This window comes from Neofelis nebulosa, chromosome 9, assembly GCF_028018385.1.
Source record: "Neofelis nebulosa isolate mNeoNeb1 chromosome 9, mNeoNeb1.pri, whole genome shotgun sequence".
Classification (NCBI taxonomy): domain Eukaryota; kingdom Metazoa; phylum Chordata; class Mammalia; order Carnivora; family Felidae; genus Neofelis; species Neofelis nebulosa.
In genome coordinates this window covers 54,222,789-54,250,510 of record NC_080790.1, presented here as the reverse complement: position 1 = coordinate 54,250,510, position 27,722 = coordinate 54,222,789, and the positions used below count along the sequence as shown (strand labels likewise).

The following is a 27,722-nucleotide window of genomic DNA, read 5'->3' as shown; positions in this document are numbered from 1 at the left end:
TAAGCATCTAACCAGCTCAGGTCATGATCTCGAAGTCTGTGGGTTTGAGCCCTGCTTGGGCTCTGTGCTGACAGCTGAAGCCTGGAGCCTGCTTCAGATTCTGTTTCTCCCTCTCTCTGCCCTTCCCCTGCTTGTGCACTCACTCTCTCCCTCCCTCTCTATCTCTCAAAAACAAAGAAACATTGGGGCGGCTGGGTGGCTCAGTCAGTTAAGCGTCCAACTTTGGCTCAGGTCATGATATCACGGTTTGTGAGTTAGAGCCCCATGTCAGGCTCTGTGCTGACAGCTCAGAACCTGGAGCCTGCTTTGAATTCTGTGTCTCCCTCTCTCTCTCTGCCCCTCCCCCGCTCATGCTCAGTCTCTCTCTCACTCTCTCAAAAATACACATTAAAAAAAATTTTCTTTTTTAAAAAAAGAAGAGCAAACTGCTCAGAAGTCTCAAATAGAAAAGTCATGCATTTTACTTTAGCAGTCTTTGTGGTTTTTATACTGGCTAATCAGGAGTCCTTTTAAAACACAAATCTGATCAGGAAACAACGCTTAAAATCCTTGAACAGATTTCCATTGCTTAAAAAGTGGTCTGCATCCCTAGCTACCCATTTCAATCATCTTAAACCTGGTCACAGGGATTTATAAAAAGATCCTCAAATTCTAACATGGAACCAGAGAGCCATTTTCTCACAAGATAAAGTCCCAGTACCTTTCCATGGGATACAACGCCCTTCACCATCTGGCCCCTACTTACCTTTACATTCTCATTCTCTCCACCCCTCTACAATTACACATCAAAGCTCTCAATACATCTTTTACAAATAACAACAGCTACCATTTACTGAGAACTTACTTGATGCTAGATACTAACAACTTCTCATCACTCTATCCCTATCAGTATAACCCAAGCAACCACCAACCAAACTCCTTCAACAGAATTCTAACTGGTCTCCCGATGTCCAATTTTCCTTTGTACAATCTAGTCTGCACACTAACCAAAGTGACCCCGTTAAATCATGTCAATCCCCTATGCAAAATTTTCTGATGGTTTCCCATGGCATATGTAGTAAAATCCATCATTCTTTTTTTTTTTTTTTAAATGTTTATTTATTTTTGAGACAGAGAGAGACAGAGTGCAAGTGGGGGAGGGGCAGAGAGAGAGAGGGAGACACAGAATCTGAAACAGGCTCCGGGCTCTGAGCAGTCAGCACAGAACCCGACGCAGGGCTCGAACTCACATACCGCGAGATCGTGACCTGACCCAAAGTCGGACGCTCAACCGACTGAGCCACCCAGGCGCCCCAAAATCCATTATTCTTAAGACCCTATATGACCTAGCCCTCAGTCACCTCTCCAGCTCATCTCGTGCCACTCTCCCCGTCACTGACTAGCCCACTGACTTTCAGCCCACATAGAGTCTTTGCACTTGGTGTTCCTTCTGCCTAAAATCTCCCGCCTTCAGACAATAATGTGGTCTCTGCTCAGATGTCACCTCTACTGTATTTTCTCCTCACAGCACCTATCACTACCTAACATTATATATTTGTTTGTTGTCTGGCCATCTCACTAGACAGTAAGTCCCACTGAGCCAAGGAGTCTGCCTATCTTGTTCTCTACTGTGTCATCAAGGCCTAGCACAATGGCTAGAATATAGTAAGCACTCAAGAAGTATTCATTTTGTTACTGAATCCTCACAATGCTCTATTAGGTACTACTGTCCCCATTTTATAAAGAAACTGAGGCTCTAAGAGGTCAGAGAACCTGCCCTAGGTCATAGCTAATAGGAAGCAGAAACAGGATTGGAACCCAAGTCTGGATGACATCCAGAGATAACAAATGTTAACATATAGCCATTCGTGCTTTACATCTCATGATGTAAAATGTAAAACAATCTTAAATTTTTATCACGTCCTAGAATAACAGCCTTCTTTCGCCACCAAATCTCACTGCCTTTACTATCGACACCACCTAATGACAGCACCTACTCTCTATGACAGTACTTCTGTGTTTCAATTTCCTCATCTACAAAATGAAGATGATAGTTTTACCTACTTCATGGGTTATACTAAGCACTAGTAAGGCACTCAGTGGAATGTCTGGGACACACCAATAATAAATGTTACCTATTACTATTGAAGTCAGAAGTTGCTGATAACCAATCTAATGGCCTTTTCTGAAATGACTTCCTTTCTCTTTTGTCTTAACGGGTCAAAAACTGAAACTTGCTACAAGTAACAAGGTGAATACCATAAACATCCAAATACCCACCCCCAGAGTTAACAAATGTTAACGTCTAACCATTTGTGGTCTAGATTTTTTTAAGATCTAAAATGTAAAAAATGCAATTGGTGCCTCCTTTATGCCCTGGCCCCATCCCATTCCTCCCCAGGGAATTCTCAGGTTAATGGAGCACTCCTCCACCTGTGCCTTTGTACGTCTAATAGAGACAGTAACATGTGTCCACAAATGATAGTATTCTTTTGTTTTTTAAATGGTAGTAACTTTACACATCTCTAAGGATGCTTTTTTCATTTTTTCACTCAACATTAGGTTCCCACAACCTATCCATGTTCCCATATGCAGAACCAGATCCAGTATACTCCTTTCAAAAGCTACATGTGTTCATTCACTATACCACATACAACTTAGTCTCCTGCTGTCTTACTGGTAGACATTTAGATTGTTTCTCCATTTTGCTGCAATGAATCTTGTCCTATCTCCTTATCCATAGAGTTTCAAGTATACGCCCAAGAATGGAAGCACTTGGTCACAGGGTATAGGCATCTCCATTTAGATACTGCCAGCTTCCTCTCCAAAGTGATTTATCAGTTACAAATTCCCCAGCAATGTCTGCAAGTTCCCAATCCTCCACTCTCTTTCTGACTTTCCTTCGGGAGGTGGCAAGTCTCAATATGCTGTTATACAAAAATGGTGATTCTGGTCACAATCTGCCTTCCAGCCTCCCACACTCAACTACCTATAATGTAGAGTGAAAGGACCATTCCATCAAATTTGGCTTCCCTATTCTTACCTTTGCCGACACTCTTCTATTCAGAAGGTCCTCCCTTCTCACCCTCTTTGCCCACATAGAATCAGTAGGCATTCCTTATATATCCCAAGTCTCTCCAACAGTGCCCAACTTCAAGTGGGACCTAGCTCTCCCCTGAATCCTTAAGCAATTTGTTTGTTCTCTCCTATGGAAACTATATAATCAGCCTGGTATACAGGTACACACAGTAGACTGAATAGTTATACTACAGTTTTTGAAGTATAGTTATTTGGGTGCCTGCCTCATCCCTAAACTAATCTTACCCACAATACATGCAACGTAAGTATTGATCTAATTTGTTAAACAAGTACTACAAGGCTAAATGTTTGGCTTATGTGGAAAAAAAAGTGACTAAGTCTATCGTTCTCCTCTTCTACCTGCACTCCTTTATCATGACATCCATTTGAGCAGGTACATAAAAAACCTACTGCTTCCTGGGGTTTGTGGAAGATTTTTTTTAATGTTTTTTTTTTTTTTTTCCAATTTACTTCAAAGCTTTCGTTTTGTTTTGAAGTTTCCTGTGAAAAATTAAAATGTTTAAGCATAACGTTATGAACTACATATTGAGAAGTATATCCTCTTTAATGCAGCATGTATCTCTGGGCAACTACTTTATACCAGGGAAGTAAGAAAATCTGAAAGAAAACATGATAGTTACCTAATTATAGCAGACCTACTAAAAAGGGCAACATCCAGACTGACTATAAGTCCAAACTAGGCATTTACTCCAAAGTGAAGACACTAGAATAAGTGCACCACTAAAAACACCTTTGCCCTATGAAAGGCCTTCCTCAGGGATGGTGTTTCCTTCATTTTCGGATACTGAGCTTGCTGTGAACACAATGTACCTAGCTAATTTCCTCCCCTAGTTACTATGGTCATTTTTGAAGCTAAGGTATACTGCACACTAGCAGAGATAATAACAAAACTACTTTTCTTCCCTTCCTTCCACTTTAAACATCACTTTTCTTAAATGAACCCCAAATATGGAAAGGGAATTTGTTAGGAGAGGGAGAAGGAAACAAAGGGAGGGGAGAGGGGACAAAATTCAAACTAAGTACATTACTGTGAACTTCTTCATCCAGTGCCTTAACTTTCCCTTTCTTCTTAATGAGCTGGATCTTGCAGGCATTGGCTTCCCAATCCTTGTCATTGCCTCCATCAACTCCCACACCTAAATCATCGAGAGGCAGAAAAGCTAGATTTAGAAACTTAGATTATCATCGTGAGACACAACTTTTAATTACAAATTATTTTTTCATCTAACTCATTCATTTGTTCATCAATTCACATTTACTGAAAACCTATTATATGTCAAGAAACGTGATAGCTGCTAGAAACAAAAATGAAATTAATTCAATTTTTATCTTCAAATTTCTAATGGGTCTACTCAGAAGAGAGGGAACAAATCATTACAATACAGTGTGGGTTTGGATTATATGATACAAGTACCACGGATTGGGGGGGAAAAAAAAAGCACTATGGTTTGGGTGGCACCCTGAGCACCATGGAGAAACCCAGAAGATCGGCACCTACCTCAGAAGCAAAATACACAAGGACAATCAGGGAACACATTCCTCGAAATTCTACTTAAGTTTGTAAGAATTTGAAAAAGTTACCCAAAGGTACTAAAAAAGCATGGAGTAGTTTTAAGTAGAGAAACCAAAAATGCTTAGAAGACTCTCTTTGGAAATGGAGTAGACTGAAAGGGAGGAACAGCTGTCAGAAGATGATAGCTACAGGAAAGCAAAATGAGGAGGCCCTGAACCAAACAGTGGTGATGAAGACAGAGATCAGTGATACTGAGGGTAGAACTGGCTGGATGCAATGTGAGAAGGCAGGCTGGGTCTGGGATACCTTCTAGGCTCACAGGACTTGTTGAATGATTGCTGATAAAAGGAATACAGAAAGAACAGCGTGGGGAGTATGTTCATTTCACTTCTGGGCATGCAAAGTTTATAATATCATGGTTTATCCAGGAAGAAAATTCTAAGAGGCAACTGGAAATACATGTCTGCAGCTTGGGAAATACATGTGGGTTATTCATCATCAACATATGGGAGTGCCCATTACATTCGGCAATGTCAAAGGTACAGAAAAGGCTTAACATAGCAAGCCTGACACCGCTTTCCTTAGAAAGGTCTGCCTGCAAAGTTGGCCCTTGGCTGGCATCTGGGAACCTGGGATTTCAGGAGGGTTACCTAACTGATGAAGAATGGTTTACTGCACCTTATTAACTGCAAACAATGTGGCTTATACTAAACATCTGCTTCCACTCTGGGAGTCTAGAATTGTGGTACGTGTTAGGCAGATGGGATCTATGCGAGCAGCCTCAAATAAAAGCTTGGGCACTGAGTGGTTTCAGTGATACACATTTCACAACGTTGTCACAGCTGGCTGAATTAAGTGCACAATGTGTGACTCCAACAGGAGAAAACGCTCAGAAGTTGTGCCTCATATCCTCCAGACTTCACCCCATGTGTCTTTTCTCCTTGCTGATTTTGCTCTGGATTCTCTTGTTGGAATAAATCCTAGTCGTGAGTACAACTATATGCTGAGTCCTCCTTGGGAGGTGGTCTTGGGGACCCCTAACATGGTTAAGGAAAGGAGCCAGAATACACCATTAAGCTGACAAAAAGGTATTTTTATTTGCTTTGCCATTTATTTAAGGTGGAAGAATCTCAGGCAAGTTTATATGCCAAGAGCAGGGAATCCTTAGAGAAAAAGAAATTAAAGTTACAAGAAAGAAAAAAGATAATTTATAAAGTAAGGCCTTCAAGAACTTTGTTCTACCATGAACATGCCTCAGGTGATTTATGTTTTTATAGTAACATTCTCAACAAAGGAAGATATCCATAAGAAGTAATATAAATGGTAATACTGTGGAAATTACATGAATAAACCCTTTGAACATAATAAAAGATAAAAATTCTTTTTATGTTTACTCAAAAATTAACATTACTAAAGAATCTAGGCAACGAACAAAACCTCTTTATATAGATTCAAGAATCATGTAGAACCTATAATATTTTTTTAAAAGGAAATACCAGCAGAATCATATCCTCTGTACTCCAGTCTCTGAAGGCCTTTGATTAGCGTCTCCAAGATTTCTCGTCTTGTGCGAGGAACATGGTAGTTTAAGTAAGCAAATATACCTGCAAATGAACAAATATTTAATAAAAAATTTGACTAATGAAACAAAATTGACACAATTATGACAAAATCTTCATCTGCATAATTATGTCTAAGATGTGCAGAAATATGAAGCTAGAGTCATCTTTAAAAAAGAGAGGCACATGGGTGGCTCAGTTGGTTAAGCGTCCAATTCTTGATTTTGGCCCAGGTCACGATCTCACGGTTTGTGGGTTCCAGCCCCATCAGTCTCTGTGCTGACAGGGTGGAGCCTGCTTGGGATTCTCTCTCTCCCTCTCTCTCTGCCCCTCCCCAGTGCACATGCACTCTCGCTCTAAACTTTAAAATAAATAAGAAATAAAGAAATAAGAAAGAAACAAAGAAACAAAGAAAGGAAAAAAGAAAAATTCTCACTTCAAATTATTTAAAGGTGGTGAAACATTTATAAAGAGGTATTTCTCATTAATATAAAAGACTAAAGCAAATAAATGTTTAGTTTTTGCAAAGCTTATAAAGCTAGTCACATATCTTCCATCACTGCCACTTTGTCAGGGAAAATTTAACTTAAAAAAATGAACCAATCAGGGGTGCCTGGGTGGCTCAGCTGGTTGAATGTCTGACTTTGGCTTAGGTCATGATCTCAAGGTTTGGGAGCTCGAGCCCCGCATCGGGCTCTGTCCTGACAATGCAGAGCCTGCTTGTGATTCCCCCTCTCTCTCCCTCTCTCTCTGCCCCTCCCCTGCTCACACTCTCTCTCAAAGATAAATAAATAAACTTAAAAAAAAATTTTAGATTAATCAATCAACAAATTCGTGGTTTATGTCCTATATATTGAGCATTGTTTAAAACATTTTCTGAAATATTTTAAGCAACACATGGATGCTACAAAACTATATAGATGGAATAATTTTTCTTATAGCCAATGATCCTGGTATCAGTATCAGTAACAATAAACAACTTATAAATATCAAAGATGTGAAAAATAAAACCTAAATAATTTAATAATAGGGAAAAATGGACTAAAATATTTCCTTAAGGGAAAACGGCTAGAATCTTTTGTTCACCAGATACTACCAAAGATAAACAACTATTATGGTACATGTTAACACCTACTGAGAATTCATAAAAAAAAGGAGTACTTATTTGGAAAAAACAAAATTAGAATAAAAAGGACTAGTACAATGCGAACTGAACCAGAAAAGAAAACAAGCAGTAGAACATAGGTAAAGGAAGTCTACATTAAAAACAATTCTTTAGGGGCATCTGGGTGGCTCAGTCAGTTAGGCATCCGACCCCGGCTCAGGTCATCATCTCATGAGTTTGAGCCCTGCGTCGGGCTCTGTGCTGACAGCTCGGAGCTTGGAGCCTGCTTCGGATTCTGTGTCTCCCTCTCTCTCTGCCCTTCTTCCCCTGCTCACGCTGTCTCTCTCACTCTTAAAAATAAATACACATTAAATTTTTTTTTTTAATTTTTATATGCTTATTCACTTTTTAAAAAAATTTTTAATGTTTATTTGAGAGAGAGAGAGAGAGAGAGAGAGAGAGAGAGCAAGCACATGAGCAGGACAGGGCCAGAAAGAGGGAGACAGAGGATCTGAAGCAGGTTTTGCACCGTGAGTGCAGAGCCCAACTCGGGGCCTGAACTCACAAACCATGAGGTCATGACCTGAGCCAAAACCAAAAGTCAACCACTTATCCAACTGGCCACCCAGGGGCCCCCATTTATTCTTTTCTGAGAGACAGAGCATGAGTGGGGGAGGGGCAGAGAGAGAGGGAGACATAGAATCTGAAGCAGGCTCCAGGCTCTGAGCTGTCAGCACAGAGCCCGACGCGGGGCTCGAACGCATGAACCCGTGAGATCATGTCCCGAGCCAAAGTCCGACACTCAACCGACTGAGCCACCCAGGCGCACCAGAAGTCCACATTTTAAAAACAGCAGCATGAGGAATGCCAACCACATCTCATATTTGATTGTCCTGTCTCAAAAGTCTCTCTGAATCCAGAATGGTCTCCCCTACTGCCCTGTCTTCCCCCCAGACACCAACTTACTGGCAAGCTGAGGCCAATTTTCTTGTTGAATGTCTCACCTTCTGGCTGTGTCTAATTGCTTAAGCTAGAAAGAATCTAACCAATTCCTCTATTCCTTGTAGTTCCTGTAGATTGGGAGACAGATCTAAAGAAAGACTTGATTGAGTTAGGTTAAAATTTGAGGGCAAGAATTACTCACAATGTACGTATTTTATACTGTCCATAAGTCCCTTATTAGTGATGTTCAGGTTGTCACTAGTAAAGACAATCAGATCATCTAGCATATCATATTCTGAAAGCATCTTCAGAATACTTTTCAGGGCTTTAGATATTGACAGCACTGATTTTAAGACATTCATATTCTCTTTCTTCGTGATCTATATAATAATGGAGCACTTCCCAATCGGTGGCATCTTAAATTCAATAAAATACTATATATCGTGTTCCAATTCAAAACCTGCTTTTTCCTTGAGAGGAAGCACTACTATTATCGGTAATTATCACTGTCATTTTGGGGCTCACTTTTGGAACAAAGAAAAGAAGACGAAGCATAGAGGAAGAAGTCAGAGCAACATTTCTCCATACATAACCAGGCAGGAATTGAAAGGAAGAAAAGGACAACGTATGTAGAAAAGTTTTCTAAGATCAAAGTAACAGAGCTGGAAAAAGAAAAAACAGAGGGGAGGGGATTAATCTAAGTCTTCCGTACTTAGAGAAATGAGAGATAAAAGAGACTGAACCTGTCAATTTTACAGACCAGCCCCTCGCCAGGACTCCTGGCCCGAGACAAGTGCACCTGCTGGCATTGGTGGGTTATGTGTACTCATGGGGTAGCTGGGAAAATATAATGGCAAATAACCAGCCAATCAGACATACAGGACATGTTCGCAAGGGAGGCATTCATAACTCAAAATGGTGCTTATTCGCATAGAAATCACTAGAATGAGCCCCATTTCAGGTCTTTGACTTGTCTTCTCAAACCTCCCACAAACAGTTCTACTTTAGATTAACTACTAAAAGCCTAAAAATCAACTCTCCACTGCTCTTTGGTAACTCCTTCAATACCACACACACTAGTTTTATGGAGCACAGATTTTCCTCTCCTATTATCACCATGTGCTTCCCAAGTATAAGTTTTCTTATTTATTAATGGAATATTCTTGAAATAAATATCCCCCTAAATGAAGTGGATGCTTGCACCTACAGGGATAATTCTTGGAAAACTGCAACTTAAAGTCAATGACATAAAATACTAATGAGCACCCTGCTTAACAAAATATACAGATGCAACCTGGGTCACAGACACACTTGGTTGAAAGGCTGTTAAACGGTACTGAAATGAAAACTGAATGCAACTTAGTTGACTAATTAAATTATTAAAGTTCCTATGCCTGGCTGAATTTATGTCCTTATAAATGAGAATACTTTTACATGTTTTTCCTTTGACACCTTCAATATTTTGAGACTTCAGACAGTATAATTTACCAGTGATAAGTGTTCAAATTCATTCTCTAAATTTTATACTTTCTGTATCAAAATCCATCTGCAATGCCACTTAACTTTCATTTTGAAAGTTATAATCCATTCATAATCATCATTAAAGATTCAAAGTAAACAAATGCTACAGGATAAATTGTGTATATCCATACAAGGGAGCTATCCATTGTTAATCCCATACAAACTGAATCCTTCAGCTATGAACCTCTGTATATGTACAGTCCTTTAGCTATACATATATAAAACTAGATGTACATAGCTTTAAAGGGCACTTCTTTAATTTTTTTTTTTTTTCAACGTTTTTTATTTATTTTTGGGACAGAGAGAGACAGAGCATGAACGGGGGAGGGGCAGAGAGAGAGGGAGACACAGAATCGGAAACAGGCTCCAGGCTCGGAGCCATCAGCCCAGAGCCTGACGCGGGGCTCGAACTCACGGACCGCGAGATCGTGACCTGGCTGAAGTCGGACGCTTAACCGACTGCGCCACCCAGGCGCCCTAAAGGGCACTTCTTTAACACATAAATGTGACGACTCTATATATACTGTTTCTTTTACTTAGGATGTTGGCTATCTTTTTATGTCAGTATATACCTATTCTATTTAATGGCTGCACACTACTCCCTAATAGATTTATTTTACCTAATCATTTCCCTCCTGGTTGAGGTTTTTCTGATTCTTCATAGCTACAAATAATGCTGTAATTAAACATACATATCAACTTGATGCTTGTCATAAAACATATTCAGCACTATAATCACAGAGGCACACTCTACAGGTAAGAGTCCTTTAAAAGAGGAAATATTTGAGATAACATTTTCTACAATCCTGAAAACACCAAGAAAAAATTATAACATACAGAGTGACAAAATGAGGAATTTCAATTAGTAGTGCTTTTTAAGTGTTTAAAATCTTTTCCCTATTTACAAAAATGCTGGTTCAAGTGTCCCCAACTTTGTTGTAAATACACGCTGCCGCTGGAAGGAGCTCTGTAACACTTCTCTCTTACACATTTAACACTCTGGAACTCAAAGCACTGTTTAAACCCTGACATCTCTAATTACACACTCCCTCACAGCCTACCTATGGCATCATCTTTCTGGAAAAAAAGCACGCACTTCCTGCCCGCAAACCGTCCAACATTCCATCCCTCCCACTTCTGTCTAACCAGTCCCATCAGACCACAATTTTTCATCATCCTGACAACCAGCCCCTCTGGGCCCACTGTGTTCTAACTCCGGAGTCCCCGAGCAGGCCTACAGCAGAGTCCATCCGCTTCAGGTCCATCCATTTCAGGCCCACTTCTGTAGGGGCCCTCCCAACTGCTGGCCAACCCTGTTAATTCACTGCTGGTCCAACTTTCAAACTTCTCCAGATATTATCCTAAAGCTTAGAATCTAGACTATTCTCATATCCCCATTTCTCTTCCCGCTTTCTTCCTCAATTTTTAGTAGATCCTCACCTACAGAATTGAAGCTTTCATCTTCATCTTAACAGTATATACTCTCTTATCCTTCCTACATTGTTCGACACGGCAGAGGCTGTTCACCTTATCGACTTACTAGGGATATGGATACAGTCTGGTGAGAGAGAGAGATCCACACCCTCCCCTGGGTTTTCAAGGACCAGCAAGAGCTCATCAGACACGGCTGCGACATCTTCACTTTCCCAGGCACAGGTCCCCCCCTCATGGCAAACCCACTCCAAGGTGCCTTATTCCTCATATGAGCTCAAAATAGAGAAACATTTCCCATACTACTCCCTGAAAGCCAGTTTCTCCTACCTGTTGTAACTCTTGATAAGCGATTCCTCAACTTTCTACATACAGAACTTTTTATTAACATCAAAATATTTTGAGGACCCTACATAACAGTGGGTTGAATTTTTATTATCCAATGATGTAGAACATCTTTTGTACAATTTTATAGAAAAGGCTTAAAGTATGAATTAAGCAGGGAACGCCCTGTAGTAACTTCACAGTTTACAGGTCAAGAACCACCGCGCTAGAACTCAACTCTTCAACTCTATCAGGGGACCTCAGTTCCACAATACTCCCACCTCCTCAATACAAACTCAGATCCCTCTGCCTTCATACATGCAAGTTTTCTAATAATTTCTTTAGAGCCAAATACAATTTCTCTCTGTAATATTAAACATGAATGACATTCTTCTTGTTTTGCAGACTCTGTCCAAGTCAATACACTACTTTGGAACTCTTCAGCCTCTAAATATGGTTTTTGGCCCTTTTTCCTAGAATTTTTATTTCTTCTTTCAAACCCCATGGCAACAGTTCTCAACCTATTTCTGACTCCATTCACTGTTGGGTAAATGCCATCAATGAGATCTCTCACAGTCTACCAGCTGGCACTATTCCTCAACATAAGAGTACTGCTCCTGTGGTGCCTGGCTGCCTCAGTCGATAGGGCATGTGACTCTTGATTTGAGGATTGTAAATTGGAGCCCCACGTTGGGTACAGAGATTAGTTAAAAAAAAAAAAAAAAAAAAAAAGAGTACTACCCCATTACCTGAAACATTCTTGGCCTAACTAGTCTCTGAATTTCTATTCATTCCACTCGTAGTCTATAACATGGTAATGAATGATGAACAAAAAATGCCTGGTATCATCCACACCTGTTGCATTCCTTGTATTGCACTGGTGTATTCACTGTTTCTTCCAATCCAACAGCAATTCCTTGAAGGCAATTCCCTTATTTTAGTCATCTCTCTGAAGGGCAAAGCACCAAGTATAAAGCCATCACTTTAAATATCTTCTAATGCTTTCTAGGTACTTGAAACGTACAGTCAAAAATTCCCAAACCACAGAAAAAGAACACCATTTTGCGGGATGCTAAATAGGGACAAAGTGAAAGAAATGTTCCATAATTAAAGGTTTAAGAAATACTGGGTTCAAGTTAACAGGTTTATTTCTAGAACTTTCTAGAAACTTTAATCTTGCTAATTGTGACTCTCCAAAAGCCGAATTTCCCACACTTGTGTTATAAAACTCTCCCACCTTCTATTGCTCATAACCAGCACCTATTAACTTCTCCCTTCCAGAGAACACAACTGAGGAAATACTTACTAAGCAATTAATCATTTTCTTTCACAACTACTTTATATCCAGTATAATTTCTAAGAATATATTAATAGTACTGGTTCTATGATTTACCCTATCGGCCAGTCTCAGCATCCCTCAATTACTTCCAAAGCTTTTAGTATAAATGCAAAAATCTTTCTTTTAATGTTTACGGTGGGGGGGGGGGGGGGGGGAGAGAGAGCGCGCGCGCGCGCATGCACGCACGTAGAGGGAAAAAGAATCCCAAGCAGGCTCCTCGCTGTCAGTGCAGAGCCCAATCTCATGAACTGTGAGATCATGAGCTGAGCCAATACAAAGAGTCGGACGCTTAACCAACTGAGCCATGCAGGCACCCCAATTACAAAAATCTTTTTAAGGAGGCATTTCAGGATACTTTTATTTCTTTCCAAGGTATTTTTTAGGTAACCTCTATACCCAATGTGGGCCTCGAACTCATAACCCTGAGATCAAAAGTTATATGCTCTACCAACTGAGCCAGCCAGGCGCCCCAAGGATTTAAATTATAAGCTCCCTTACTGCGTCTAAACAGGGCCTCATTTACAAAATTCCATTTATATACACCACTGGATCAGAAGGGTATTCCTGCTCTTCCAGGGACAACGTCTAGAGGTATTCAGAATGGTCCTGCCTTTGACATACCACTATAGGCTATTCTATAACACAGCCTCTTAACAATGCTAGGCTATCCCAAACCCCTGGTAATATAACTGTTTACCTTTATACCAAGGAGGTTGGAAAAGCCCCAAAATCCACATGTGGTGTGTGCCAAGGCCAACTTTGAGGAGTCTGTGCTGTGAGACCTATAGTTCTTAGAGATTGTCTAAAATGAAAAAAACATGTCAGCGGAGACTGTGGTGATTCCATGTGTGCTGTGTCAGTGACTGGATCAAGCATGCTTTCCTTACTGAGGAGAATACTGTTTTGAAAGCGCGAAAGGAACAAAGAGAGTCAGAAAACTAAATTGAGAAATGCAGTTTTGAGGGGGGCCTGGGTGGCTCAATTGGCTGAGCTTCCATCTTCAGCTCAGGTCATGATCTCATGGTTCGTGCGTTCAAGACCCACATCAGGCTCTGTGCTGACAGCTCAGAGCCTGGAGCCTGCTTCGGATTCTGTGTCTCTCCCTCTCTCTGCCCCTCCTCTGCTCACATTCTATCTCTCTCTCCCTCAAAAAATAAACATTAAAAAAAAGAAAGAAAGAAATGCAGTTTTTATTAATAAAAAAACCAGGCGCCTGGGTGGTTCAGTCGGTTAAGCATCTGACTCTTGATTTCAGCTCGGGTCATGATCTCATGAAAGGTAAGATTGAGCCCATGCTGAGCTCTGCACTGACAGCATGGAGCCTGCCTGGGAGTCTCTCTCTGCCCCTCCCCTTCATTCTTGTTCTCAAAATAAATAAACATTTAAAAAAATGTATTAAAAACCTTTTTTAAAAAAGAAAAGAAAAAGAACAGTATTACCCTACATTTATAAAAAAACAACAGCAAATCTGCTAAAAGTTAGGGGTAGCTTAAGTGACTTTCCATCTCTCACCAAAACAAAAGGTAGTACAAATAAAAAAGGACAAAATGGGGGCACCTGGGTGGCTCAGTCGGTTAAGCATCTGACTTCAGCTCAGGTCACGATCTCGCGGTCTGTGAGTTCGAGCCCCGCGTCAGGCTCAGGGCTGATGGCTCAGAGCCTGGAGCCTGCTTCCGATTCTGTGTCTCCCTCTCTCTCTGACCCTCCCCCGTTCATGCTCTGTGTCTCTCTGTCTCAAAAATAAATAAACTTAAAAAAATATTTAAAAAAAAAAAAAAAGGACAAAATGTATTCTAAGAACCAAGAATAAGAAGATAAAATAAATTTGGAAAACAGGCACACTATTCTCTAGGAGATTCACAACACTTAATAGCCCACTAAAGGTTCCAAGAAACTCTCCAATAAAAACAGCCAGTTCAACACTGTTTAATCTATTGCTTACCTCATTTACTTGACCATATAATCTTTTTTTTCCTGAGCAACACTATTAACATCTCAACACAAGCTGGTAAACATTATGACAGTCTTATCAGTACATCTGATTGGAAAAAGCATATCACAAAATCTTCATTCTTCTGCTTCAACATTTTACAGTGTTGAAACAAAATAATCTTTTGGGAAAACTAGGCAGCAGGTAATCAGAAGGTAAAACTATGAGTGGGGGGATGGGTAAAATAGGTACTGGAGATTAAGGAGGGTACCCGTCTGTGATGAGCACTGGGTGATGTATGGAATTGTTGAATCACTATATCGTACAGCTGGAACTAATATAATACTGTATATTAACTGTACTGGAATTAAAATAACATGGCAAAAAGAAACTTCTAAATTTTCCCATCTAATTTCATTCCCACTCACTTCCTCTGTCTAGAAATTTTATTTCAATGATTGAGATGCGGGAAGAATATAAAGACCATGTCTTAACAGTTCAGTTTAGAATTTACATTAAAAAGGAAATACATTCTGAACCTCGTTCCTAGAATCATGCAAAACTCTGTTCTGGGTTACAAGCAGGACCTTAGAAATGCTTCCAATACTACTTTTTGTTGTTGTTTTAATATGAAATTTGTCAAATTGGTTTCCATACAATAAACCAATTGGGGCATCCCAACAGGTGCCCTCCTCAATGCCAATCACCCACTTTCCCCTCCCACCCATCCCCCCAAAATACTACTTCTTTACAACCCATCAGTTTCCTCAACAGTAAAACTCTATGGAATGGGGATGTTGGCTGTGTGAAAACTCTTACTTATCTAGTCTCCACCCTCACAGCCTCACCCTTATCTGAACCTTTCTAAAGCAAATCTGACTTTTTCTTTTATGGTACTCCGACTCCCTTTTTTCCTGGAACAAGATGACCTGCAAGCAGAAAGCCTGGTATTTAACTAGGCTCACACCTCATCATTCAGGAAAAGTCATCTTGGGGATTAGCCAGTTTTGCAAATTCACTACTTCACAACTACAAACTAATGTGTTTTTCAAAGCCACTCTACTAATCAGACATAACAAAAGTATACATGATCGTAAAGTCAGCTCCAATCCAATAATTTCAGAAACTATTTATAGATGTTTCTGTTTTTGAGGTTTTTTTTTAAATCTACTCTAAACCTGCTCCTTATTTTCAGAAGCTGAAATTAGCATAAAGTTAAATACAGGAAAAATATAAACTAATGAGTACAAGCTACCTCCTCTGGGGTATTCTTCCAAAAGGCTATAAAGAATGTTTCCCAGATAGCTTCAATTCCATTACAATCCTACTTCCCTTCTTAAAAAAGCACTCCTTCTTCCAGGGATAAGGTTAGTTGTAAATTTCAATGAAAGAGGTAAGAATACAATTATTTTTACTGACAATGGCCAAGTTAATACCTATTTTAGTGCTTATCAATCATTTCAGATATAATTCTGACAGTTCCCTTTACTACCAGTTTTAGGTAACATTAAAACTACTAAGTCTCAAAACATAGCATACAAGGACATATGTTTTAACTGCTCTTGATAAAACATTTATTAAATGTGCACCAACAATGTTCATAGGTAAGTGTTTTAAATGGGTGCAAATGCACGTGATAAAGCATGTTATGGTCACTTTCAGGTCTCTTCCACTAGAGGATTAGGTCTAAGCCCATTCACCAACTTATTGATTAGCAATGGTTTCTGTTGAGACAGGGGGTAGCAGGAAGTAAGACTGTGTATTATAATGCCATTGTCGTAGCTCTAGCTATGTATAGTTCTGTCTTCTACTGGGCCTGCCCGAAAGAAAGCAACTAAAAATAAATGTATTTAAAAGATAAATCCTAGAAGAATGCAAGATAAGTTCGAGAGATCTCACCTGATGTTCCACAGGTTGCCTCACTCACCTGATGTACTCTTTTGAAGGCAAACCCCTCCACACTTCAGTTCCCTCTGCCCTCTCTCCTTTTCCAAGACATTTATCTACCTTCTGTTTCCCTTCTCCGCGCAAAACCGGTCCCTTTGGCCCCCCAGATCCCCTCTAGGGCCCGCCCTCCTCTCAGGTGCCCTACTAGGTCCACCACCCCCACCCCCGCTCGCACAGGCCGGCCTCCGCACCCAGCACCCAGACTTCACACCCTCCCCACTCCAGCTCCCGCCAGCGCCTCCGGCCTCGGCGGCGCCCGTACCGCACCCCAGCACCGCCCCGCAACACGCCCCCCGCCCGCAGCCCCCTTACCGCACATGATGCAGAAGGCACGGTCCGCAGGCGAGCGGCGAGCAGCTGGCGAGGTCAGGTGCGTACACAGGAGCCTCGGGGGCGATCGGCGAGCTTGGGGGTCGGGGGCACGCGAACACGACTCCCTCGGGGATGCGACGGCCGAGGCAACGACAGCCTTTCTCGGCCTCCCGGGCTCGCCAGCAACTGCCGACGGGCCCCGCCCCTCGGCGCGCACCGCGCCGCCGCCGCCGCCTCCCGCGAATCCCATTGGGCCGCGTCCGCGCCGCTCACGCGTAGCTCCCGCCTCCCCGCACCGCCCCGCCCCGCCCCCGAGCCCACGCAGGCGCTGGCCTGCTGGCGGCGAAGACGTGGCACCAGCCAGCGGCCGCATCCGCTTGGAGTTCCTACAGCCGCCTGGCCCCCAGGCGAGCAGCTGGAGGAACCACGCTGTGGGGGAGGCAGAAACTCGGTGGCTGGCAGGGAAAGACGGGCGTTAAGGAAACAGGATGGAGTTGTTAGCAAAGCAAATAGCCTGGGAGCACGCGCCCAATGCAGCCCAAGGCCCCAGGCTCCGGCACCCCACGAAGCGGCGGAAAAAGGAGGAAGAAAGCGGGAGGCCTGAAAAAAGGGATCCTGAGGGACAAATAAACAAGTCAGGATGAAAAAGGAACATAAGGCTGGAGAAAAATTGCAAAGAAAATTGAGCGAAGTAGGGAAGAAAGGTATCAAAATTCTTGATGCAAAGCGCCATTCAGGTTCGGCCAGTCTTTCGGGTGACAGGCAATTCAGTTACCTACTTAAGCTCTATGTAATATGCTTGGCCTCTAAACGCCCTCCTCACCCTATCCTCACCCCCATCCATTTCCTCCCTAACCCCCAGTTTTTTTGCAGAGGGGGTAGGGTGGGGAAATGTAAGGCAAAACGATACAACACTGCTCCTGGACTTATGAAACTCTGCTGGCCCAGACTTCTGACGGCCCACCTGAGAAGACTAGTAATTGCTTAGATTTGACAGCCTTACACTTGACTCACTGACGATTAATTCTGTGAATTAATGAACCGGTCCTGCCAAGACAGACTTAATCAGAGAGAGATGATGTTTTTGAGAATTTATTACTCAAGCATTTGCTCTAGGAAGATTTAAATGGTATCTTTAGTCAAATGTAGATGGTTATCATAACTATTAATGGCTCCAGATTGGAATCAAATAAAAACTTGACTGGCATACAGAACATGGCATGGACTTCTGACCCCAGATAGCTGGCCTTGCCTCACATTTGCTGTCTTTCTACCCCACCTCCTGGCACTTTACATTCCAACAATGCTACTCAGTTTCCCAACTGGGCCAGCATTCTCAAATATTTTGTACACATCGGTTTCTCTTTGTGGAATCCCCACCCCGTCTCTACTTAAATGCTACTACTTCTTGGGGAAAATCTATCTTGTCTCCTCAGACAGATTTAAGGACATGTATTAACCTCTCTCATTCTCTGACCTGCTCCCTTAAAATCAATATACTACTGACATTTTATTTCTTGTGTATTTCCCTACTGGGCTAATTTTATTGAGGCTAGACCAAGCTTTTGCATATCCAACACCTAGTATAAACCCTAGCACAAAATAATAGATCAAAAATGTTTTGGGGGCTCCTGGCTGGCTCAGTCTGTGGAGCATGAGACTCTTGACGTTGGGGCTGTGGGTTTGAGTCCCATGTTGGGAGAAGAGATTACTTAAAAAAATAAAATCTTTCGGACTTCAAGCTGTATTACAAAGCTGTAATCATCAAGACAGTATGGTACGGCACAAAAACAGACACTCAGATCAATGGAACAGAATAGAGAACCCAGAAATGGACCCACAAGCTTATGGCCAACTAATCTTTAACAAAGCAGGAAAGAATATACAAGGGAATAAAGATAGTCTCTTCAGCAAGTAGTGCTGGGAAAACTGGACAGTGACACGCAGAAAAATGAATCTGGATCACTTTCTACACCATACACAAAAATAAACTCAAAATGGATGAAAGACCTAAATGTAAGACAAGAAGCCATCAAAATCCTCAAGGAGAAAGCAGGCAAAACCTCTTTGACGTTGGCCATAGCAACTTCTTACTCAACACATCTCCAGAGGCAAGGGAAACAAAAGCAAAAATGAACTGTTGGGACCTCATCAAAATAAAAAGCTTCCGCACAGCAAAGGAAACAGAAAAACTAAAAGGCAGCTGACAGAACGGGAGAAGATATTTGCAAATGACATATTGGATAGAGGGTTAGTACCCAAAATCTATAAAGAGCTTACGAAACTCAATACCGAAAAAACAAATAATCCAGTGAAAAAATGGGCAAAAGACATGAATAGACACTTCTCCAAAGAAGACAACCAGATGGCTAACAGACACATGAAAAAATGCTCAACATCACTCACCATCAGGGAAATACAAATCAAAACCACAATGAGATACCACCTCACACCTGTCAGAATGACTAACATTAACAACTCAGGCAACAACAGATGTTGGTGAGGATGTGAAGAAAGATCTCTTTTGCACTGCTGGTGGGAATGCAAACTGGTGCAGCCACTCTGGAAAACAGTATGGAGGTTCCTCAAAAAATTAAAAATAGAACTACCCTACAACCCAGCAATTGCACTACTAGGTATTTATCCAAGGGATGCAGGTGTGATGTTTTGAAGGGGCACATGCACCCCCATGTTTACAGCAGCACTATCAACAATAGTGCTTCCAAAGTATGGAAAGAGCCCAAATGTCCATCGATGGATGAATGGATAAAGAAGATGTGGTATATATCTACAATGGAGTATTACCCGGCAATCAAAAAGAATGAAATCCTGCCATTTGCAACTACGTGGATGGAACTAGAGGGTATTATGTTAAGTGAAATTAGTCAGAGAAAGACAAAAATCATATGACTTCACTCATATGAGGACGTTAAGATACAAAACAGAGGAACATAAGGGAAGGGAAACATAAATAATATAAAAACAGGGAGCGGGACAAAACGTAAGAGACTCTTAAATATCAAGAACAAACAGGGTTACTGGAGGGGTTGGGGAGGGGCTAAATGAGTAAAAGGCATTAAGGAATCTACTCCTGAAATCATTGTTGCACTATATGCTAACTAACTTTAATTTTAAAAAATAAATTTAAAAAAAGAATTGAAAAAATCTTTAAAAACATGTTTTTCAATGAGTGAAAAAAGAGCCATATTTCTTAGCAGAACTGACTTCCTATGGTTGGTTATATGATCAAGTGAACAAAGGACTTTTCAGATTTTCTTAGAGGGAAAAAAATGCCTTTTTATTAGTTGCCTCAAGGAGAGGCTGAAAAATATAACATTTCACTAATCAAAGTATTTATCACCTAAGAGCCCTTTAACATTTCAGGCCCTTAAACAGGTCCTTAAATAACCCCAAAGTTTAAAAAAAACAGCTGTTTGTTAACAGACAACACATTTCTTACTTCAAGACGTAAAACACTGCAAATGTACATCTTAGCCTCAGAACCTTCATCCAAGAGTTTCTAGTGAGACCACAGCGATATTACCAAGGAGTCAAGGTAACAAACAAGAGAAAAGCAAGAGGTTCAATAGTATCTTAGTTTGAACATGAGAACTGTGGTGGTACTGCCAGCACTTTCTTTGTGGCATCAGCAGGTTTGGTAGCAGTGCAGAAAGGTGTTGTTCAGACACTGGAATCATACTTTGACTCCTTGGTGACTATAGTTAATAATACTGTTGGTTCTCCATTTCTTTATAAAAGGCAACTGGAAGCCTTGATGGCCTTCTGCCCATCAGGCTGTATGGCAAGAAGGAGGTTGAGAGAAACTTTGAAAGCCAATATTTTCCTAACCCAGTGCAACAAAGAGCCCTTTATAACTATGCTCCATTCAAGACACTAATGTGAAAGAACTCTGTTTGTCTGACCCCCATCTCTATAGAGCTTTGCCTTAGCTGGACCTTTGGGACTAGGGGCTGGAGAAGAAAATAAATTTTCTGTGAAGGAAAGGGAACATCTGGGTCTAATTCAAACATCTGAAGATATTGATTCTCTCTCATCAAAAATTCTAAACTGTACTTCAAAAAAAAAAAAAACAGGAATGGTAAGGAGGGCGTCATGCATCATCTCTTTATGTAAGTCCGTTTCCCTGCTCACAGATTTGTCCTGTTAAACCTGATGGCTCTTGGTCTCCTCCATGTACTACAGCCTGATGAGCAGAAGGCCATCATGGCTTCCAGCTGCCATTTCTAAAGAAATGGAGAACCATAATTAAAATAGCCTTATAAAGGGTGCCCGGGTGTCTCAGGCAGTTAAGCATCTGACTTTGGCTCAGGTCATGATCTCACAGTTTGTGGGTTCGAGCCCCATGTCAGGCTCTGTGCTGACAGCTCAGAGCCTGGAGCCTGCTTCAGAAAGTGTCTCCTCTCTCTGTTCCTCCCATGCTCAATCTCTGTCTCGGTCTCTCAAAAATAAACATTAAAAAAAATTTTTTTAAATAATAAAATACTTTATAAGATTTTTAAATGCCCCCATGTTTGTGAATTTTGTTTGCCTTATCTGAATCCCAATAATGAACAGCAATAAAATTATTAAAATTTAAAAGTCCTAGATACAAACTTCCAGTTATAAGTCCTAGGGATGTAATGTACAGGATGACAACTATACTGAGTAATACTGTACTGTATATTTGAAAGTTGCTAAGACAGTAGATCTTAAAAGTCTGCATCACAGGGGGACACCTGGGTGGCTCAGTCATTTAAGCGTCCAACTTCATCTCAGGTCATGACCTCAAGGTTTGTAGTTCAAGCCCCGCGTTGGGCTCTGTGCTGACAGCTCAGAGCCTGGAGCTGCTTCAGATTGTGTGTTTCCCTCTCTCTCTGCCCCTCCCCTGCTCACGCTTTGCCTCTCTTTTCTCTCTCTCGATTGCTCTCAAAAATAAACATTTAAAAAAATTTTTAAAAGCTTGCCTCATAGGAAAAAAATTATAACTGTGTTTGGTGATGGGTGTTAAGATTTCTTATTGTGGCGATGTTTTGCAATATATACACATATCAAATCATTCTGTTGTATACTTGAAACTAATATGTCTGTTATATCTCAATTTAAAAAGCAAGGCCTGTGCAAGACAAGAATGTGGGGAACAGGGACACAAATGTCCTGATTTTTAGTGGAGAAATGTACCCCAGTGTTCAGAGAAGATGGTGGTATCCAAGGAAAAGAAACAGGTGAAATCACTGACACCTATGAGATGGAAGAAATGGACACAAGAACAAAAGGCAGCAGTCAAGGCCTCAGAAAGACCTCTTAAGTGAACCCCTTTGGTTCCACCATCATCCCAATTCATCATACATACCTTCACACCAAAGTGACCTTTCAAAAACACAAATCTGATTCTGTTTCTCCATGCTTCAAGTTCTGTGGGTATCCTCCACCTGCAAGATTAAGTCCAGACCCCTACGTACACACACATAGTCACTCAGGACTTCATTCCTGCCAGTTTGATCAGCATCATTTCCCACCCCTCTAGTCAAGTGTCTTATAGTCCAGGTCTACCGAAGTTCCCTAAAAAAGGCCTATGATTCTCCTCCATCTTTGCATTTGCTCCTTTTTGAAAGGAAGCATTATAAAGGAGACCAGCTCTTCTTTTCCTTAGCACTTCCTGTGGAAGTGGCAACCATCTCCTACTCAGCATCATGGCCATCCTCAGACCTCTGGTGAAGCCCAAATTGTTAAAAAGAGGACCAAGAAGTCCATTCAGCGCCAGTTAGACTGATATATCAAAATTAAGCACAACTGGCGGAAACCCAGAGGCACTGACAATAGAGTGCACAGAAGACTCAAGGGCCAGATCTTGATGCCCAACATTGGTTACGGGAGCAACAAGAAGACAAAGCACATGCTGCCTAGTGACTTCCGGAAGTTCCTGGTCAACGTCAAGGAGCTTGAAGTGTTGCTGATGTGCAACAAATCTCACTGTGCAGAGATTTCACAATGTCTCCTCCAAGAACCACAAAGCCATTGTGGAAAGAGCAGCCCAGCTGGCTATCAAAATCACCAATCCCAATGCCAGGCTGTGCAGAGAAGAAAAGGAACAGACAGCTTATGTGCATGTCATATAAAACCATAAAACTACAAAAAAAAAAGAGAAAAAAAGGAAACCAGATGTTAAATAGTTAGGGAATGACTATAGAGAACTAGATAGTCACAAAATGAGGTCTTAAGGGCACCAAAAAGTTCCCTCATCCAGAATTACCTCTGCTCCTTACCTATCACCTTGCTTAAACTATCTGTACTTCTGTATTTAATGCAGAGCACCTCCCCTTTCCCCAGGAGATATACATTATGTCATTATCATCTAGTAACACTTTACAGTGACACTACCTATAGAATTAGTTTTCATTTGGATATCAGGTATGAAAAGGTCACTAAGGAAATGAGAGTTTTGATGAGGATGAAGTTGATTCCGAAATCAGTAAGAGGTCAGATGTGGACAGATCACCTTGGTTCATGACACTGGGCAAGAAAGGGACAACATAAGGGCATGTGGAATTGAGTATGATAGTGTGGAGAGAGGGGGCTAAGATATGGAAGAAGGAATCAGAAATAAGTTGGTAATGAAAGCAAACTTTATCCACTGTAATGGTTAATTTTATGTATCAACTTGGCTGAGCCACAATGCCCAGATATTTGGTCAAACACTATTCGGGATGTTTATGTGAGGGTGCTTTTGGATGAAATTAATATTTACATCAGTGGACCTTGGGGGCATCTGGGTGGCTCAGTTGGTTGGGCGTCTGATTCTTGATTTCAACTCAGGTCATGATCTTGCAGTTTATGGGTTCGAGCCCTTCATCAGGCTCCACGCCAACAGTGCAGAGTGTGCTAGGATTCTCTCTCCCTCTCTCTCTCTCTGCCCCTCCCCCACTCAGGCACATTTTCTCACACTTTCTTTCAAAATAAACAAAAACAAAAACAAAAAGCTTTAAATCAGTAGACTTTGAGTAAAGCAGATTGCTCTTTATAATGTAGGTGCGCCTCATCCAATCAGTTGAATAGAACAAAAGACTAAGAAGGAATTAGCCAGCAGATAGCCTTTGAACTTGAACTACAACACTGGCTCTTCCCTGGTCTCCAGCCTGACAGCCCACCTTGAAAATTTCAGACTTGCCAGCCTCCATAATTACATGAGCCAATTCCTTGAAATAAAGATAGATAGATAGATAGATAGATAGATAGATAGATAGATGGATAGAGATACATACATTCATGCATACAATTTGTTTTGTTTCTCTGGAAAACCCTAATACATCGACTTAAAGTTGATCTTACTGATTTCCTCAAGGCTGAATATATGTACTTTTAATTTCTAAAGGATACCTCTCAATGACAAATAACAGAAATCCCCTCCAGGTAGGTGAGGAGGGGATTTATTGGCTAATATCATTGGAAAGGACAGGGATACAGCTTCAGGCACACCTATATCCAGAGACAAAAACAGTGTTGTCAGAACTCTCTTTGATTCTCTCCCTGACCTTATGTACAGGGAAATGACCCGCAAACAACTCTGGAATCACATGTTAACAGCTTACAGTCCAAGGGGAGAGAGGCTATTCTTCCATCCTCCCTTTTCATATTCTAGGCAAGGATTCTAATCAGTCCAGTACAGACTCCTATACCCCACTCACTCCTGTGGCAGAGGGTAGGACGCTGTGATCAGACAGTCCTATCAGCACCGCATAGCCTCCTTTTCCTTAAAGGAAAGGGGAAGGTGTTGCTAAGAAAATGAAGAAGGGACACCTGGAAGACACAAACAAAAGATGCCCACGATAGCAGATGAACACAGCCTTGACTGCTCTGCTAGGAAACCTCAGGTTTAGGAATAAAAGATGCGGACTCCGACTAGAACTAGTATACTCCCCTATATTCCTCTCTGGGGTGCCTCCAAATTTTCCTGGTAGGCGGAACCTAGGGCAGAGCTTTCTAGCTCTGCTAGAAGGAAACTCATTCTACTGCCAAAAAATTGTCCACAAATGGGGAACTATGAGATTAACTAGTCCTACGTACTATTTCTGTTCTGTAGGAAGTGACCAGAGCTGGAATGGAAGCAGACCATTCAGGGAGGTGCCTAAAGCTGAAAGAGCACTAAAAATGTAAGGTGACAGAAAAAGCAAAATATATTTTCTAGTTTCTTTCAGGGGACACAAAGGCACTTGTGCAGAGCCTGCAAGCACCCTGTGGAGATTCCACAGATAACTCTGCTGTGGGGAAATGTAAGTATAAAGCTGGTTTTTCCCAAAGGGATGTAAATTCCCACTGGACTGAAGAGCAGCTAGCTTCATATTGCTGGGAAAAGGAAAACAAAAAACAAAAAACAAGATGAAAAGGACACACACGCACATACCACCACTTTGGCCCGCTCAGGGTCAGGAGCAAATAAAAGATGGAAAAGACTTGGCCCACTAAAAAGCAGCGGCTATGAAGACAAGGAATGCTCTCTCCCCTCTCAGGTAGGAATACTCAGGAGGGGTATGTGGGTCCAATCCCCTTAAGGCAAAATAGTATAGTAGCAATGCACATAGGCTCTGCAGCCAGAATGCCAGGGTTCATGTTCCTGGCTTTTTCCACTGAAGTTGTATGGCAATGGAAAACGTACTTCTCCCTGTGCCTCATGGGGACAATAATAGTTACCGATCTCATAGGATTAAATGATTTCATAAATGTAAGGTGCTTAGAATAGTGTTTGTCACATAGTGAATGCCAATGAAAGTTTGCTATTTTTAAATATTTTGTTCCTTGTCATTCTGGATAGGGCCCCATCCTAATTTTCATTAGCGAAAAATTCTCCAAGTGCTTGGCTGACTCTTAGCCAATGATCTTAGTTTCAAATACCTATTGAAATGTCCCATATTTGTAAAGTGTTTTCAATAATTATTGCAAGATTTTCTACATTTGGGGGGATTAATTTTTGTGTTCACCAAACACAACTAATGGTGATTATTACTTCCTTTCTTTGGGACTATTTAGGAGAATATTAAGTGTAACTTAAACATCCAAAATAAAAGCTTTTACCTGATAAAACCATACCTTCTACATTAATCTTTGATTAAAAACATGGCTCAATTTAAAAATAATTTATTTTCTTTTTTTAATGTTTATTTTTGAGGGGGGGGAGTATGTGCATGTGTGCACAAGTGGGGGAGGGGCAGAGAAAGAAGGAGACACAGAATCTGAAGCAGGCTCTAGGCTCCGATGCGGGGTTCAAACCCAAGAACCCCGGTATCATGACCTCAGCCGAAGTTGGGACACTTAGCCGACTGAACCACCCAGGTGCCCCAATTTGTTTTAAGATTGGTATTTGGCACTATCTGCCAAAAAATAAAGCAGTAAAATTAGGTACCAAGTCCTCCATGTTTTACCAAGGTTCTTTGTTAAAAGGCAGTCAGCCTCAAGTGACAGAATACCTGACAACAGTAGTTGTTAATAACAAGAAACCTCTTATCTCACATGATACTCTGAAAATGGGTGGTTCCCAGGCTAGCTCAAAGGTCAATAATGTCCTCAAGGATCCAGGCCTCTTTTCCTTCCTCTTTGCCATTCTCAGTGGACCGGCTTTTCATGATTCCAAGTTGACTCTCAAAGCTTTAGACATCGAGTCTTCATTCTACAGTATATCAAGCAGGAAAGGAAGTAATTGATGGGGAAACAGCCTTCCTTATGCAAATTAACTATCTCTTTAATTAGGGAAGAAAATCTTTTAAAAACACGCCATTAGGGGCGCCTGGGTGGCTCAGTCGGTGAAGCATCCGACTTCAGCTCAGGTCATGATCTCACGGTTTGTGCGTTTGAGCCCCACCTCAGACTCTGTGCTGACAGCTGGGAGCTTGGAGCCTGCTTCAGAGTCTGTGTCTCCCTCTCTCTCTTCCCCTCCCCCACTCACACTCTGACTCTCTCTCTCTCTCTAAAAAATAAACATTAAAAAAAAATTTTAAAACATGTCATTAGACCCTCTCTTCCAGCTCCTTGGTGAGAGCTGTGTCGTATGTCCACACCTAGACAAATGACTGGCAAAGAGAAAAGGAGTTAAAATGGCTGGTTTAGATTACTTATAATTTATCCCCTGAGGTGGGACCTACCTTCCCTGGTCACATCACAATTTAATGATCATTGGGAGGGTCTCTCTCAGTAAGAAGCAGGGGTATATGCCGGGTAGGCAACCAAGTTTCGGCAGCACTCTCCTCCACCCACTGCCTACTTCTGTACCATTTCCAGGTAAGCACTCAGGCCATACTTAGCTTCTTGCAGTTCCCAAAAACATTTCACAGCCGCCAGATTCTGTTTACACTGCTCTGTATGCCTAGAATATTCTTCCCCCCACTTTTCCTCCTTGTTCCCCATGGCTGCTCCCTTTTGCAGAAAATCTTCCCAGTATCTTGGCCTCTCAGTTCCATGATTTCTTCTCCTCCAGTAATCTAACTCACCACCCCCCACCTCTGCCATCTATTTCATGGCCATACCCAAGACTCGTCATTAGCTGCATCTTCTCCAGTCTCCATTTCCTGTAGCTTCTAAAGGGCATGTTAACGTGCCTAGTCTACAGAGCAATCACCAGAGTCTGACCTAAATTCATCTATACTAGCTCAGGGAACAAATTCTCCAACCCCACTGTCTGGTTCTACGAACCAAAGGACAAAAATACAACCCTTATTCCAGCATTCACAAACGCT

At 41.5% G+C, this 27,722-nt stretch overlaps 1 protein-coding gene and 1 pseudogene across 2 annotated transcripts in view; one reads left to right on the top strand and one right to left on the bottom strand.

The window, feature by feature from the left end:
* GFPT1 (glutamine--fructose-6-phosphate transaminase 1) overlaps positions 1-17,214 on the bottom strand; it is a 52,507-nt gene extending 35,293 nt beyond the window's left edge. For both annotated transcript variants that reach the window (XM_058683848.1, XM_058683849.1), the window contains exons 1-3: positions 17,002-17,214; positions 6,088-6,195; positions 4,107-4,214 (exon numbers count right to left, since the gene is read on the bottom strand). In XM_058683848.1, the coding sequence (XP_058539831.1) occupies positions 4,107-4,214; positions 6,088-6,195; positions 17,002-17,008 (223 nt within the window). In that variant the 5' untranslated portion in view covers positions 17,009-17,214. The remainder of the gene's footprint in view (positions 1-4,106; positions 4,215-6,087; positions 6,196-17,001) is intronic.
* A 5,477-nt stretch (positions 17,215-22,691) lies between these two features.
* On the top strand, positions 22,692-23,117 carry LOC131486315 (large ribosomal subunit protein eL32-like; annotated as a pseudogene).
* Positions 23,118-27,722: the final 4,605 nt, after the last annotated feature.